Source organism: Oreochromis niloticus, linkage group LG7, assembly GCF_001858045.2.
Source record: "Oreochromis niloticus isolate F11D_XX linkage group LG7, O_niloticus_UMD_NMBU, whole genome shotgun sequence".
NCBI classification, from domain to species: domain Eukaryota; kingdom Metazoa; phylum Chordata; class Actinopteri; order Cichliformes; family Cichlidae; genus Oreochromis; species Oreochromis niloticus.
Genome location: NC_031972.2, coordinates 31,903,518 through 31,919,747, shown reverse-complemented (window position 1 = coordinate 31,919,747; position 16,230 = coordinate 31,903,518). Strand labels below are relative to the sequence as shown.

The 16,230-nt window shown below is 39.3% G+C and overlaps 2 protein-coding genes across 6 annotated transcripts; both read left to right on the top strand.

Annotated features, from left to right (window-relative positions):
- The first annotated feature begins 714 nt into the window (after positions 1–714).
- On the top strand, positions 715–8,372 carry ccdc152 (coiled-coil domain containing 152). Of its 2 annotated transcripts, none has more exons than XM_005470453.4 (8): positions 715–946; positions 1,353–1,458; positions 1,896–1,964; positions 2,774–2,838; positions 4,667–4,796; positions 5,563–5,690; positions 6,671–6,778; positions 8,210–8,372. In XM_005470453.4, the coding sequence occupies exons 1-8, from the start codon at positions 884–886 to the stop codon at positions 8,336–8,338; spliced, it is 798 nt and encodes a 265-aa protein (XP_005470510.1). In that variant the 5' UTR covers positions 715–883; the 3' UTR covers positions 8,339–8,372. The 2 variants fall into 2 exon arrangements, with proteins under 2 accessions (XP_005470510.1, XP_005470509.1); XM_005470452.4 differs by having other exon boundaries at positions 724–946; positions 4,667–4,802.
- On the top strand, positions 8,262–15,466 carry nim1kb (NIM1 serine/threonine protein kinase). 4 transcript variants are annotated; one of them, XM_025909382.1, is made up of 5 exons: positions 8,262–8,378; positions 10,596–10,872; positions 12,329–12,388; positions 12,486–12,754; positions 14,466–15,466. In XM_025909382.1, the coding sequence occupies exons 2-5, from the start codon at positions 10,608–10,610 to the stop codon at positions 15,222–15,224; spliced, it is 1,353 nt and encodes a 450-aa protein (XP_025765167.1). In that variant the 5' UTR covers positions 8,262–8,378; positions 10,596–10,607; the 3' UTR covers positions 15,225–15,466. The 4 variants fall into 4 exon arrangements, with proteins under 4 accessions (XP_025765167.1, XP_025765166.1, XP_025765165.1 ...); XM_025909381.1 differs by lacking the exon at positions 8,262–8,378 and adding an exon at positions 9,621–10,047; XM_025909380.1 differs by lacking the exon at positions 8,262–8,378 and adding an exon at positions 10,054–10,290.
- Positions 15,467–16,230: the final 764 nt, after the last annotated feature.

Below are 16,230 nucleotides of genomic sequence, written 5' to 3'. Positions count from 1 at the left end.
AACAAATAAATAACCTTGTTTTTGCTTTTTTTTTTTAATTACATTTTTTTATCTGTCAGATCAACTTTGCCCCAAACTCTGTTCTGCATTCAGTTCTGTGCTTTTCAAAATGCTCAATGTATTTCAACATATTGATTCCTAAAGAAAAATAATAAAGCATGATTTATGTGTGACAGGATAAACAGGAGCTCAATGTAAGATGTTTAATTTTAATATTATCACATATTGTGTTCTTAAAAACTGTCAAAAGTTTTGAGAGCTAAAGCCAAAAAGATATGAACTGAAATTATTTTGCTCAGTCAGTATTTGTGTTTATAGTGCATTGATTTTTTGTTTTTGTTTTTTATTTCTGGTTGGCTTATATGCATTTGATACAAAGTAAAAGCTGAAGGTATATGAACAGTGTTAATTTGTATGGTTATTGCAACAGTCTAAAATTACTGTCAAATAAATGAAATAAAAAAATCTGATTCTGGCTTTATGTGTCTTATTAATAAACTAAAATGTATTTTGTTTTTCTGCATTATTTATGTAAAAACCAATGACTCTACAGTCATTGGTAAAAAAAAATAATAATAATTAAAATATCAATAAAATTCTGAATTGGGGACAAGTCATAATTTATTTATTTTTAATTTTAATAATAAAATATAGCATGGTAACAACTGTCACCATATCTAGTTTTTTATGTGAAATTTATATAAACTGCAGATTTTTTTTACTAAATATTAAATCATTATAACACTGCACAGAAACAGTTTTACAGCTAGTAAGCTAGCTGTATGCCCAAACAAGCTGGGGTCTTTGTTAGCGTCAAGTTAATATCACTTAAGAGGAAGATGATAAAGAAAATACTATACTGACTTGCTCTCGGGCTTAAAATATGACAAAGTTAAACTGCGTTAATCTTGAGAAATTTCTGGAGGAGTTTTGTCAACTAGAACAGGTAAAGTAATTTACATTGCCCTATTAGCCAGCTAACTTGCTAATAGGCTAACTAAATCTGCTATTTACTTTGTCATTTTTTACTTTTTGCCTCCTTGTTACACTAAGAGAATTATCTATGAACTTTTAGAGGAAGGCTTTCAAATGTTTTTATTAATGCCAGTTATTTTTTTTCTTGTGTTGTTTTTTATTGCTCTTAGTCACTTAAACATTAGAAGGAAACCTAGTAAGTGAAATGGGGATTAGACTGTAAATAAACTTAATCCTAATGAACATACATCATACATATGTAATAAATGTGTATTTTACATTATAATAAACTTTAGACTGTTTGTGCATTATATATATATGTATATGTGTCTTTATGAAATAAAGTATTTTCTCTGGCCTTTACCTTTATTAAATAGAACATAACTGAAGTTAATGGCAGAAACAGCATGTTGGAGATCATGTTCGAGGATGCTAATAGACTGGTGAAGTTTTACCAGACCAAGGAGAAGAGCCTAATTGAAGGTGAGTGTTAAAACTCAAAACCTGTCATTCAGTTTAATACCATCTCCCTCTGCTGGTGGTTTTGCATTCATTGGGCCCTACTGGAGTAGTGATGTATGATTCATACGTAAAAATAATCGTTATTCAGCTTATACTGGCCTTGGTGAAGACCCTCTGTTCGTCCTCTTTATGAAATGAGATGTTATAACTTGTTGATCTCATTATTTGACATTTTAGCCACATTTCATATCAGCATCCAGCATTGTAACTGTACATATGTGATAGAAAAATACCATCTGGCCGATATTAATAACAAGCCGGATTTGGTAACAATTCACTTTACAGAAGAAAAACATTTTAAATATTTGGGGATTTTTTCTGTAAGTTATTAAATGAATTTCTGTTTTATATATGTATTTGGAGCATGAAAGTAGACTTTTTTTCTGAACCTCTTTCAGAAAAAGATAGCCTTCTTGTCACAGTGAACAAACTGCAGCAGACTCTGCAGGAGCAGTGCCACCTCAGAGGTATCTCTAATAACATAACAAACACACATATACATATATACAGCAAAGAAAGTACCCTATGTCAGCTCTTAAGTTTTACATATCAGGACATAATGATATAATAGTTCTTAGCAGGTCTTAAAATTAGGTATATACATGTGACATATTATATTGTGTTGTTATTTATTTAAGAACTAACCCAGAATGCAGAAACGTTTTGTTAAAGACTAAGTGCACCCTGTGCAGTTTGTAGAACGACTTTTAGCACCAAGAACTTGAAGTAATTGTTTTCTTCTAGGATCACTGCCTTGTTTCAATATCCAGTTTTGGATAGACTTTAGCTGTCGCAGAGATGTCTGCACATTTGATGGTCCTGTATGCTGGAGAGGACAGTGGGTATGAGGTGTTTGTATTGAGATGCTGTGTTTAGTTCTCTCCAAATATGACACTGTGCATCATGGCCAGACATCTTCACTTTGGTCTTGTCTGTCCAAAAAGAGTGTTCCAGAAATCATGTGGTTTGTTCCGGTCCAACTTTGCAAATTTTTTTCTTGGCAACCCTTCCAAACAAGCCATCCTCTTTCAGTCTTTTTCTGATTGTATGTCACAAACTTTAACATTTGAAATGTGAAAATAAGTCTGGGTTGTTTGCAGTTTCTCTGAGCATTGCATGGTCTGATTTGTGGGGGAATTTGCTGGGATGTGCACTAAATAAGGACTAAATACTTTTTATTATGTCTTGATATGTAAAACCTTTATATTTTTATATATTTTTGATAGGGGGGATAATCAGCTGAAAATGACTCCATATCATCTTTTTCATGTTTCAGTGGAGAATGAGAGACTCAAGAATGATATAGCAGATCTGAAACAGCAGAATGAGAGAACAGCAGAGGTAAGAACAGAAGCAGGAGCGAGCAACAGGTGTTTCCTGTATTCACTCTGGCTCCTTAGACCTGAACTGTTAAACTGCAAAGCAAAACTAAAGGGTTTATCAGGTACATAGAGCCTAAAGCTGGAAGGTGGTTGTGTTTCTACCCTAGCTAAATCTCCATAATAACATATGCTGAACACATATCCAGAGTAGGTTTTCAGGTTATGTTCAGAGTTTGGTTTAAAGACCATTGTAAGTTGATACTTTTTTCCCCTACAGATTGTCTTACCACCAATATGCTCTCTGTGTTTGATTTTTCTTTTCAAAGTTTTGAAAATACAAATTTAACAAGAGCAGGTCATGACTTGTTGGGTTGAATCTTTCTTTATCTTATTTACGTGGTGGTGCTCATGTGTTTCAAAAGCAGTCTAGGCTCAATGATTTCAATACTTTATATAAATTTGGTGGTGCTAGAAACACGAAGACTGACATCAGTGACGTCTGAGCACCTGTTCAGCTGTATATGATGCTTTAATGAGTTAAGGAACTTAAACTGATGAACATCTATCATAGAAATGATGCTAAGCTTTTCCTAGAGTTGGTCAAGTGAGAAACACAGAATTATACCTGCATATTTTACTTTCTCCTCTGCTTTTTTGATCATGTAATGTGGCAGTCTTGTTCGGTCTTGCTGTTGGATGTAGTTGATGCTGCCTCTATGCAAGACACCTTGAGGCAGGAAGGCTGCTTTTTCCTGGATTATATCCAGTATAGATGTTACAGTATGATGTTAACATGTTTGGCTGTCAGTCTGTTGTGTTTGGCTAAGCAGAAGTTTGCGGCGGTGTTGTATCCGTTGGGATTGCACAATGTTATCTAAAAGTCATAAATCAATTTCTCTTTTCTTGTCATGAACAGCAGTGCAAACTGCATCCAGCAGGGTGCCAGAAATTTGCAATAGAGCATTTGGCAGATGATGCAGAAAATGCACAAATGTGTTTTCACAGAGGCTTTGGGTTTGTGTCAGATTTAAACGTTGCTTTTGTACAAGTGTTTTAATAATTACTTTTCTTAGAGCCAAGTAGTGTGAAGACATTTCCCATTTAGTGCAACATAATGCTTCAGGTTTGCTATAAAGTCGTGTGCTGTTGTAGCTAATAGCAGACAGGTTAGAGAACTGATCAGTCTATTTTGTCACAGAGAATATTCAATAAAGAAATTACTTTATTACTTCTTAATGGGCAGCCTATGTTGTTAAAAATATCATGATTAAAGTTTAAGAGCTGTAAAGTGAAGCTGTCACTGAGAGTGCACAGAGGGGTAAAATATAATAATAATAATAATAATAATCAAATTGTACAAGATTAGGAGTTTTCTTTCTGCATTATTTGGATCACCAGTGTTTCATTTTGCTGAAACAACTTTTAAAATATTCTCCACATCTCTTTGGAGCCACAGGCTTTCTTTGCCTTCAACAACAGCCCTTATTGATGTTGTTGTTGAAGGCAAAGAAAGCCCGGCTAGGTCACACATGCTTCGTAGTGCACTCTCTTGCCAAGTAGGAAACAAGTGACGCTATGCTTGGATTTACCCACATTTATAACTTCAATGATTAATTATAATAATAATAAATCATGATGTGTCAATGTTACCTAACTACAAAAATAAGCCTGCAAGTGACAGAGCTGTCGATCAAAGTCAGTTTCAATATGTTGAGAGGAAATCTTTAGAAGTGAAAACACCTGAGGGGTATGAGCCTGTCGGAGCATGGCAGACGCCTTCATACTGAGATTTAAAAGTGCTTAAACTTTGCTCAGCAGTAATTTCAGCCTTTGTATGTTGTTATCAGGTTGGAAAGGCTGAAGTTCAGCGGCTGGTCAGAGAAATGAGAGCAGAAGAAGGGAGACACAAGAGGGCGCTAGAGGATCTAAGACAGCAGTGTGGCAGGGAGGCAGAGGATGTCCACAGGGAGTATTTTAGTCAGTGTAAGGCCTCACAGAGTGCTCAGTGCACTGAGAAACTGGTTCATTTCCAATGAACCCATTGCACCCTGACATGCTACAACAAATGTATGAGTACAGGTAGATGGAAGAGCTCCAAACACTGTCTGATAAATGGGATACCTAAATCACATTGCCTGCAGACTCACCAAGACAAAAAAAAAAACATTGCCAGCTTGCAAAATCCTTTCATAGTTTATCTTTTTATGATGTGCATTTAGACATTTCAGTGCAGCTTTTATAAAGTCTGCAGAGGGTTTGCTTCTCCCTCTTATTTAGCTACATACTTGCTACTCTGATCAGGAAGCTCTGCAGAAACTGTTAAAGACATCAAACTACTTACAGTTTGCGCACATTTGCAGGAAATCTTTAGTTTTGTTGTTTCTAAAAAATGTTTTTGTGAACACGTGCTCTTGCTTTGTTGATTGATTGCTTTTTATGGTTGTAGACAGAGTGAGACAAAGCATCAAGCAAATTATCTCACAATTTGACAGCCTTGAGCTCTTATATGCATAATGGGAGCACACTCCATTGAGTGCATGAGGGGGTTGTAAGACTCTGAATAAGTGAGAGTGGTGATGTTATGCAATGTTTCAGGGAATACTGACACATTATTTATATAATTTATGGTCCTTGAGTCCTATTGCACAACATGGACAGCTAACAAGAGATCTGTTAAAGTTTCCTTACCTCAGTTTTTTACTGACAAAAACAGAGAAATCTGCCTTTGGTTTGTTTTATTCAGTGGAAGCTAAAGATGCCGAATGTAAGAAGCTGCTAGAGAAAAAGGATCTGGATCTGGAGGACATGAAGAAGAGACTAAAAGATCAGGAAAAGGAGAGTCAGAACGAGCTACTGAAGTTACAGATGGAGGTAAAATGACATCATTAAAATTGTAACCATCATACTTAATTTGATTAACATAGATCTACATAAATATCTGTCATTGCTTTTAATATGTTTATGATGTTTAATAATCAGGTTTAAATTTTGTGTGATTTTAATGAATAATATTAGGAACATAGGCAGGAGTTTTGGTACAGAAACATGAGCAGGAGTCTAAGGCTACGTTCACACTGCAGGTCTTAATGCTCAATTCCGATTTTTTGATCAAATCCGATTTTTTTGTCTGCTTGTTCACACTACAAATAAAGTGCGACAGCAAACGTGCTCTAGTGTGAACGCTCAAAGCGGCCCGCATGCGCAAAAGAAGATGTCACACACAACGCGCTCTGTTTAGACCCAGAGCAAACAATATTGTTTGACTTCGGACTTTACGTTTCCAAATTTTTGCTTTAAGTTATTTTGTTATTTACATAATAATGTAGATAACCTAATAATTATCCTTATTGCTGTTTTAGAGAGGCGGTGCTTCAAAGGATAGTTGCAGATTTCTGTCAGAATCTACAGATTATACAGTACAAATAAAATGTTCACGTTGTCTTCCCAACAGTTTCACTGACATCTACACTGGATGGCCAGGAAGCGTTCGCGATGTCTTCTCCGGCGCTGATGATTGGCGTCTGTCTTGTGTCAGTGACGTAAAAGACGGATTTAATGCGACATGACCGTTCAAACAGCAGTCGCTTTCTAAAACATCGGATATGTATCGGATTCAGTACCACATACGAAAGTGACCCAGATCGGATTTGAAAATATCGGATTTGTGCCGTTCACACTGTCATACCATGATCGGATATGGGTCGCATAGGGTCAAAAAAATCGGATTTGATGCGTTTTCGCCTGCAGTGTGAACGTAGCCTAAATCTCTGAAATCAGAATGAACTCTGCTTTGTTTTGAGTGTCTAGTTTCAGTTTCAAGCTCATCGTTTTGCTCTGTGTGTTTTTGGCAGTTTGGTGCAAAGTTAGCCAGAGTTCAGAGTTCAGCCCAGTGGAGCCAACAGCAGCAGCAGCAGCAGCAGCAACATGGCCCCAGCCTTCCTCAGAGTGTCTTTAAAAGGGTAAGCAGCCCACATAGAACCTGTTACACCCCCTTGTTTAAACTGTTGTCAGTGTGTAACTAAGCGTCTTGGTGTGATTTACCGTATTCCAAAAGCACATGTGAGTACAAACCATGTGTGTAACTGTTACTGATGTACTGATGTATCCTTCTCATAGAAACTACAACTGAGAGTAGAGCAAAGTCCATTAAGTCTTAACTAGAAATCTTATCTTGTTAGTCTACACGTTTTAAGTCATCAGGCTACTTCCTGGTATGCTGTGTCAGCTTTATCAGCCTTAGTAATGCTTTAACAGACATAATTTCCCCCTTAAATGGTAGGCTGACTGCCTGTATACGTTGCTTTTCTAGTCTTATTTGACCACTCAGCTTTCAACATGGGCATGTCTTTACCCAGAAAGTGTCAGCTGGATCATTTTTGAAGCATAAATTAAACTGCATAAGTAAAATGGCATCTTTAGGCTCATTGCTATAAATGAACTGCACCACAGTTGATCTTGATGCTGACTGTCACAGACACCTCCTTCAGGTTAACACTAACTGTCGACTTTATTAGGTATACCTTGCTCATACCAGTTTGGTATGAGCAATACTCATCACACCAGGCATTTTTCCAATCTTCCATTGCTCAATTTTGGGGAGCCCCTGTGAACTGTAGCCACAGGTTCCTGTTCTTAGATGGCACCGGTGACACCTTGTGTCACCGTCCTCCATCTGCATTCAGAGATGCGCTTCTGCATACCTTGGTTGAATACAGAAAATGCACACTAGATATAACCATCCAATATTCAAATCCACTTAAATTACCTTTCTGAGTCATTCTGGTGCTTGGTCTGAACTTAAGGAAGTCATCTTGACTGTGTGTACATTGCTAAAACGCACTGAGGTGCTCCCATGTGCTTGGCATGTTAGATATGTGCAATAACCAGTAGCTGTACTCAGTAAACTAGTCAGTGAGTGTACTTAGCTACTTAGCAAAAACCTTCCTTCAAGTGGGGTACTTGGTTGCTCATTTTATATTACAGAAAAAATGTCTAATGCTTGGGTAATTTTTGGTATCTCATAAATCCCAGACAGGGTTTCGTGTGTTTTGTTGAAAATTGCTAACCAAAATTATTATGATTTAAAAATGTATTTCATTAAGAGGAAAAAACCCTTCCTTCTTATGTGTTTTTTTACATTTTGGGCTTTAAATGATTGAATAAGAAAATAATTTCAAAAGGCATGTAATCATGAACAGCAATGAAAATATCCACCAGCTTCAGCAGTCACTCAGTGCAAAGCACATGGCAGACTAGATTTTTCATCTAAACTCGTTTACCTGGCATTAATCTGAAGAATAGAAGCTATTATTTACAGGGAGTGTTTTATAGGTCAGCGGTGATTTTGTGTTTTCAGAAGTGTGTGGTATGTCTTTTTATGTTTTTCTCAGAAGCTGCAGTTTTTCCAGGAGGAAAAGAACAAAGAGATTTTTGCTCTGCGTCAGAGAATCAAAGAGCTGGAAGAGAATCAGCGTGCCAGCAGCATCCTGGACAGCCGTCCTAAAAGAAGAAAGATTTAATTTGTTTAGAGGCTAACGAGCTGCTGACCTGCCAGTGGAGGTGCATGATTCCCATAGAGCATTCTGAAATTTCCAATCATACATATTTAACAGGACATTTACTTGGTGCTTGTGCAGTGTGACTAGATTTGACTGCACATTCAGCTCTTCTTGCAGGTGACCAGTGTGAAGAAAGTACAAACACATGCTGTATTCCTGTCTAAGGATTTAATCCAATTAGACGCCTGCAGGGAAGGATGGAGGGACAGAGGAAGTGTAGATGGAGTAGTGCGATTGTGAATGAATTGGCTGAAAGGGCAGTCTGATTCAAGGATGTAAATCTGTTTATCTGTTTTCATTCAAAGAAATCATTAATAGTACTTATTCCCCTTTTTTTCAAGGTTCTTATAATTCACACTGAGTTCTCTTTGTGTTCATATAGATGCGGTCAGTCAGACATTTTCTCTGTGGTTTATTGTTCTGAGCATTATTAATTGACAAAAGTCTTCAACTAGCAGAGTGTCTTGCCAGGAGCTGTATAAGAAAATGTGTAAAGTTGATCCAGTGAAAACATCGGGTGCAGTTCCTCTGTTTGCCAAAAATACCTGAGAAAATTACCTTAATGCCTGTTTTCTCAAGGCTTCAGTGCTCAGTTTCAAATCTTTTCTTCTTTTTCTTTTATAAATTGCAGCTCTGTTTAGAATAAAATAGATGATACAGCAAGTTATACTTAGAAACAATGTATCATTGTGTGAACAGCATGGGTGTTGTCAGTGTGACACATTGTCAGCTTCTTTAAAAAAGAAACCATTAAGTATTAACACAAAGCCAACAACAAAGTTGGTGAAGTGTTTACATGTGGAAACAGTTACAGGTAGGCTACAGTGCTACAAGCCTGTCTGCTCAGCACTGCTTCGATTAATTGCTGGAAATCAAGCTTTGGCTGGTTAGATGGAGATTATTTGCTACTAGCTTTTATGTTAGCCTTACCCCTTACTGTCACATTTCCATCTTTTGCACAGTAAAAATAAAACGTTCATATATCCACTTGCCTGCTGCATCATTTTCACTTTGACTTCCAGGGTGTTTTTGAATTCAGCCCTCTGCAGGCTGATTATTTATCCTTTTATTCCTAACATGTTACCCAGTACGTATCAGTATAAATATCCAGCATGATTTTTTGGGGGGGGCAAAGTGTTTCACAATTTTTTTTGAGCAGTGTGTATAGTAATTATGATCTTGTACATTTGCATGGTGTTTGACTGCTGTCTGCTGATTAATGTCCTTCCACTACTCCACACAGGGATGACACACCTGAATGGAGATGCTCATGCCTGCTGAGGCGTTGACCTTTCTAATCTCGTTATCTGTGCTGTTCTGTCAGCATCTAAAGGGGACAGAGAGCTAATCTCTATGGGAACATTTGCTAATGCCGTTGCATAACATTTCATCTTCACGAAAGCCAAGAGATCAACTTTACGTAGATAGCACATGGATGTCAGTTGCACAGGTGTATTATGTTAGACATGAAATCTGCATTCTGATCATATGAACTCTAAAAACAACTTATTTGTGCATATCTGTTTTATGGCCCCTTTTTTTGTTGTTTGAATTGATGTTAGCTGTATGAAAGGACTGGGGCAGACTCAGATTAAAGCAGGATTAGAGGTCATGACATCATCTTAAGCTTTCGTTTCTTGGACATGAAGAGAGGCTGAAGATAAGCAAAGGTGAGGGGTGTGGCCAGAGATGCCCACACTGACTGAACACTTGACTAATTGTTGAGACGCTCCCCCTACCACGCTGCCTTGCATGTGCTTTGCCATGAGTGTGTAGTCGTCTGATTTAGAGGACTGAGAAGAGAGTGAGGCCATGACGACGCTGCTCTGAAGGCATTTTTTAGGGTCCTGTTGGGACAAAATAAAACCCTTTTTTAATATCATTTGCAAGCCATGGTTTGATGCAGAAACTTGGTAAGAAAACTTCTCATTGTAGTTATTTGTGTGTGTTACTGTTTTATTGCAGCCATTTCACAAAGCTACTAAAACAGTAACAAAACATGTAGAATTAGAAGTTTTAATTAATGTTTTACTTGAGCGATTTGGTTTCAATAAAATAAATGTCGAAACTTAATAGTGGTTCTTTTGGGGAAATTTATAGAGAATATTAGGAATCAAGTAAAAAACAACCCCTTTGTTCCTCTAGTTTACTTCTATATGCTCCTCTGTACTGTAACTTACATAAGACGGACTGTTAATGACTCCACCATTATCTTCAGCCTGCTGCAGAAATGCCTGGAGGCCAGTACCAGGTGGCGAGCGCCAGGCTCCACCACAGCCTCTACAGCCTGACGGACAGCTCTGATGCTGGGCCTGAGGATGAGGAGACAGACAACCTCACTCCCCTGGAGAAGCTCACCAGAGATATGTGCAAGGACGAGCAGACCATCAAGGAGCTGATCATAGGGCGCAGAATTGGATTCTATAAGGTCCGCGGGGAGATCGGCTACGGGACCTTCTCCAGGGTCAAACTGGCTTTTCATGCTCTGACGAGAGGTAGATGGATATTCTGAATCTTCAAGATAATCTTCACTTACACTTTACCTTTGCTTCCTTTGCCTCTGTCTCAGATTCAACCCTCTCAAAGAAGAGGTTGAATAGAGTGTGGCTATGCAAGGCTTAAACTGGTTGCAGCCCTTTGTTGACAACACTTGAAACCCTTTTTTAAAGACTACACACGTCTGATTTTTGACGGGCCTGAAACTGCGAACCAAACACAGCTCACGCAATAATGAGCAATTTTATGCAACACAGTTTCCAAATTTAAAACTCATCTATAAAGCTTCCAATGCACCAGATGCTGATTAGTTGCTCAGTAAAAAGGAGAAATTACTGAAATACTACAGCTGCAACCTGATTCCAAACCTGATGTGCTGAGTAGTTTCAGGACAGGTGGCAGAAATCTGGCCTGAAAAGATCCAATTATTCACATAGCTTGAGATAGCTTCTCTTTGAATGTGTTGTAAAACAGTCCATTACAAACACATTCAACATACAGCAAAGTTAAACTGAGGAGATTTTCACATTTGCGAAGCACAAACAGATTTTATCATTATTAATACCTTCAACATTTGGGCACAAATCCAATGACTTAAAACTGCTAATGCTGGTTGAACCACTAGGACCACAAGAACTGCTAGAGGTAACTGCTTGGAGACTCCAGCATGACCAAAATTACTGCAAAATTGTTGCCTTTCAAATGGCCAGGTCTGTGACCACTCGCAGTTAGTTGCCATCTTCAAAGCAACTTGCAATGGGAAGCAATAAGAAGCAAGGGCAATGGGAATAAAACATGGGGTCAAACTGACAATTACATGTAATTTTGTTTGTGATAATACAACATTTAACTGTGAAGATTGCAAATCTGTTGCTGTCTTCATCCACAGAAATTCACATGAATTATTTTGATTCTAGCCAGAATCTCGTAGATTTGAAATATTGCCTCAGACCAACTCATATTGATTGAAACATGTTAGCAAATTTTTTATAAATTAAATGGCAGTTATTTGCAAACCGTTGCCAATCTGTCTGAGACTGATTGCCATCTGTGTTGGTCTGCAAATGTTCAAAGACAGGTTGCTTTCCACTATGCAGCTGGTTAAAATTTTCTATTCCAAGCAGTCAAGTCTGAAAAGCAGCTGATATCTGGTGGTTCATCTGGATAAATTAATTAAGAGGACCAATAAACTGCAGTTGATTATATATTATATAATATAAACATGCTGTTCTGGTGATGCCAGTCCTTTTTCATCTTATCCTGCTATAAGCTAAACAATTTCAAAGATTGGGATTTCAGGTTTACCTTCAGCAAGCTAACCCTTTATTAACTTTTTGATCATTACTTAATAATTAACACCATCTTTTTATATGTTATAAATTTAATAAAAGAATTCTGCTCGCAGTCACTTCTTTAGTTAAAGAAATTTATTTTATTTAACTTTTTTTTTTTTAGATTCATTGAACTACTCTCTCCATGTATCTCCATGTAATGCAAAAGTACTCCCGTCTCTGTGTAAGCTTTCAGTTTCTGTTCGACTTTCAGCCTCTGATGTCATGGACACCTTCTCTGGAGTTATCATGACATAATCGCTCTGTCCAATCTTTCACAGACAAAGTGGCTCTGAAGATCCTGGATAGGACGAGGCTGGATGCTGAAGCCCAGCGTCTTCTCTCCAGGGAGATCAGCAGCATGGAGGCCCTGCACCACCCAAACGTGATCCGTTTGTACGAGGTTGTGGAAACGCCGAGACGCCTCCACCTGGTGCTGGAGTACGCAGGAGGAGGAGACCTCCACAGCAGGATATGCAACGAGGGAAAACTGTCAGACAATGCCAGCAAGATCACCTTCGCCCAGATCCTCTCTGCCATCAAATATATGGTCAGTGATGTTGAAAGCTTTCAGTGCAAGATGCTGCTTGTGTTTCCCATCATGCAGTTTAGTTATGTGCTCAGTGAAGTCACACCTTCTCACATGTGAGACACACACGACATCATCTCCTTCAGATGTGTCATGGCTGCTGGCAGTCCTGTGTTTGGTTTAAAGGTGAGGGAGCTGCCTGGGTAGAGCGTGCAGGAGGCAGGACCCATGACAGACGCTGGCTCGCTGTGAATAAGCCAGATTATAACCTGCCCTGTTCACACGCAAACTGGATTTTTACTGGGAAGCTGGCAGGTCAGCAATCAGCTAACAGCTAACAGCTAATTTCACCATGTCTGACACAGAACTGTTATAATTTTACCCATTTTAAAAAGTTATTTGAAATTGTATCTTTTCTTTTATTTGGTAAATTTTTAGTGTGGGTTTGCTTGTTTTGGTTAGTTTTCATCAGCTTCACGGTTGATTTTAGTTTATCATTATGCATTTATTATATTAGGTATTATAATAAAAACATAACCCCTCATGACATGTATGTATTGTTGTCATAAAAACAACCTGACTGGAAAAACACCAAAAACATCTTGATGTGTTGACATACATCACCACACTAACAAAGGTTAAAAGTCAGGACATTCACTGGGGAAAAACCAGAATGACACAACAAAGACCTGATGACAAACTCAGGGCTTAAATACACACATGAGGTGGGTAATTATAGATAAAGAACACAGCTGGAAAAATAAAGAGAGGTGGACAGAATCAAACTAATGACATAAAGAGGAATCAAAACTAAACACACAGGAGACAAGAGACTAGCAAAATAAAACGAGAAGTGACCAAACAAAGGAACATCTGACATTGCCAGGGAACTGGGATAACTGTAAAGAAGGCACAAAACTGCAAGAACTACAACAAAGAGTCCAAAGCCAGAAGCGCTGGGTCAAATATCCAGGATCATGACAGTGGCATCAAGTCTGTGCTACCTTACACGAGGAAATGTACTGTTATTTTTGGCCATGAAATACTTGATGCACTTCATGCTTCAGTAAATAAAATCCTGCTTAATATTTTTATTTCAGTCTTGGTGATTTTCTTTTGGGGAAAGAATAAAACCTCTTTGGCAAGTCCCAAATTTTTTTCTCTACCGGAAAATCCTGATGAAGTCCTGATGAAGATCCAATATATATCTCATATTTACTCATAAAAGGGTTCTTTCCTTATCCTATTGTATAAGATATTATTTTATTGAGTCACACTCAACTCTTATAGTCAGGTTGCATTAGAAGAATGAAAAAGGGCCTGTTGATGATGATGATGAAATCTTGGAATGGAGCATGGAGACATACACCAAAAATATGCAAAAACATGATTATAAACAAGCCTTTGTGCTGACCCAGATATCTAAACCATTGGAGTGAATATTTTAATTTTCACTTTAGATATTTTCAGAGGGGTGATTTTGGGTTTAGCTGTAACCTGGACAGCTTAGGTGCAGGTCTGCTCAGAGCACTTTTTGTGTTGCAAAACAATGTTAAAGTTGTGTGGTCACTTTACTGGTCACCATTAAAATTATAATTCATTACAGCCGTCCAGCTGTACATCTAAATTCCCAAAAGCCTTTTCACAGATGAGGCTTTAATAGTGAAAGTATAACCTCACATTTACTTTACAGTTTGAAATTCCAACCTTCTCTTTATGTTTTGCTCTGCAGCACAGCATCAACATCATCCACCGGGACTTGAAAGCAGAGAACGTCCTGTTCACCATCGATGGCTGCGTGAAGGTGGCCGACTTTGGATTCAGCACGCAGGTGTCAAACCGCAACAATGCCCTGGACACCTTCTGCGGCTCACCGCCCTACGCAGCCCCAGAGCTCTTCAGGGACGAGTCCTACCTGGGGCCTCCAGTAGATGTCTGGGCAATGGGAGTCCTGCTTTTCTTCATGGTGACCGGCACCATGCCGTTCCGTGCCGAAACCATGGGCAAGCTGCGGCGCTGCGTCATTGAAGGCAATTACACCATCCCCCCCTGGGTGCCAGGCCCCTGTCAGAGGCTCATAAAGGGCATCTTGAGGCTGGTCCCCAGCGAGCGATACGCTATCGACCAGATGCTGGGCTGTGATTGGCTCTTACCTGTGGAGTTCTCCTGGTCGTTTCTCCCTTCCGACTCAATGACCACCCTGCAGAGCCTGATGGTCTCGGAGAACGCCAGCCTGGAGGAGGAAGTGGAGGAGGTCAGAAGCTCGCTGGAGAAGCTCGGCTTTACCGGAGAGCACCTGCAAAACAATCAGCTGAAAGACAGCCGGAGTCCCGTCACCGGGGTCTATCGCATCCTGCTGCACCACACCCAGAAGAAGAAGGGCTGCGACTCTCCCCCAGTAGTCCGAGGGATGGTGAGAGACCCCAAGAGGGAGGGGCTCCGGGCCTACAGGGGCCTCAGGCACACCTCCAAGTTCTGTGTGCTTTCATAATAAAGCACTGCTTTTGCACAGACTTATTTTATACCAACTTGCAACAAACAGGAACATTTTTAAGTGACTTGTAGCTTTTACCATTTTTAGCTTTTGATAAATTTGTTTCACTCCTCCTAATGCAACTCAGGTGTCAACCTGCAGCAATGCCCCAGACACCTTCTGCACTGTTTGGAATACCCTAAATATTAAATAAACATGGAAGTGCCAAATGAAATTAAACAAAGGTCGTAATCAATGAAGGAATGTGTGTTTTCACTCATTAATTATTACTTTTTAGGAATATTTAAACACTTAAAAGAATGTTTTTTTTTCTAAATTCCCAAAGCCCAACAGACAATATAAAAGCTGTAAAAAGAGAGAGAATGGGACTCTATTGCACTGCTCTGTACATTAAATGAGAGAGAACGCTTATACCCTGTTCATGAAAGTGTAAATAAAGTAAGGAGCGGTGCTTGATGCAGATTTCATTTTAAAGGCAGAGCAGGTGGTTCTGCTGCTGCACCCAAACACAGCTGATCTCCGGTCTTTGTGCTGTGTTTACCAAAGTTTCACCAAGTGCCTGCCAGTAAATAATAGTCCCGACAGCAGCTGGCAGGATACCATATGATAGTCAGGACCCCCACCCTCTCTTCTCCCCAAAACCGGCCCAAACCAGCCAGACCTCACTCAGCCCCCCTGCAGCAGTGTACTGACTAACCCCTTCGACTCCTCCCAGCCCTGCCCTGCCCTGCCCAACCCCAACCTGCAGGAAGCAGCAGATGGCGCGGCGTGGCCAGGGAAGACATCTGCGGGCTAGACAATAGGCACTCTGTTTGGACCGCTGGAGCTGACAGGCCTGGAGCCCCGCTATTGTGCTCTGCGCCATACATATGCAGATGAAGTCTGGAGGAGGAGGGCCTGAATGTGTTTGCCCCCTCCTCCCTCAGATGTCATGCTGTATTGGTCTCTCCACCCAAAGGGAGTTTAAAGCTTGTGCTAGTTTCAGCCCTCCTCCCTCTAAACA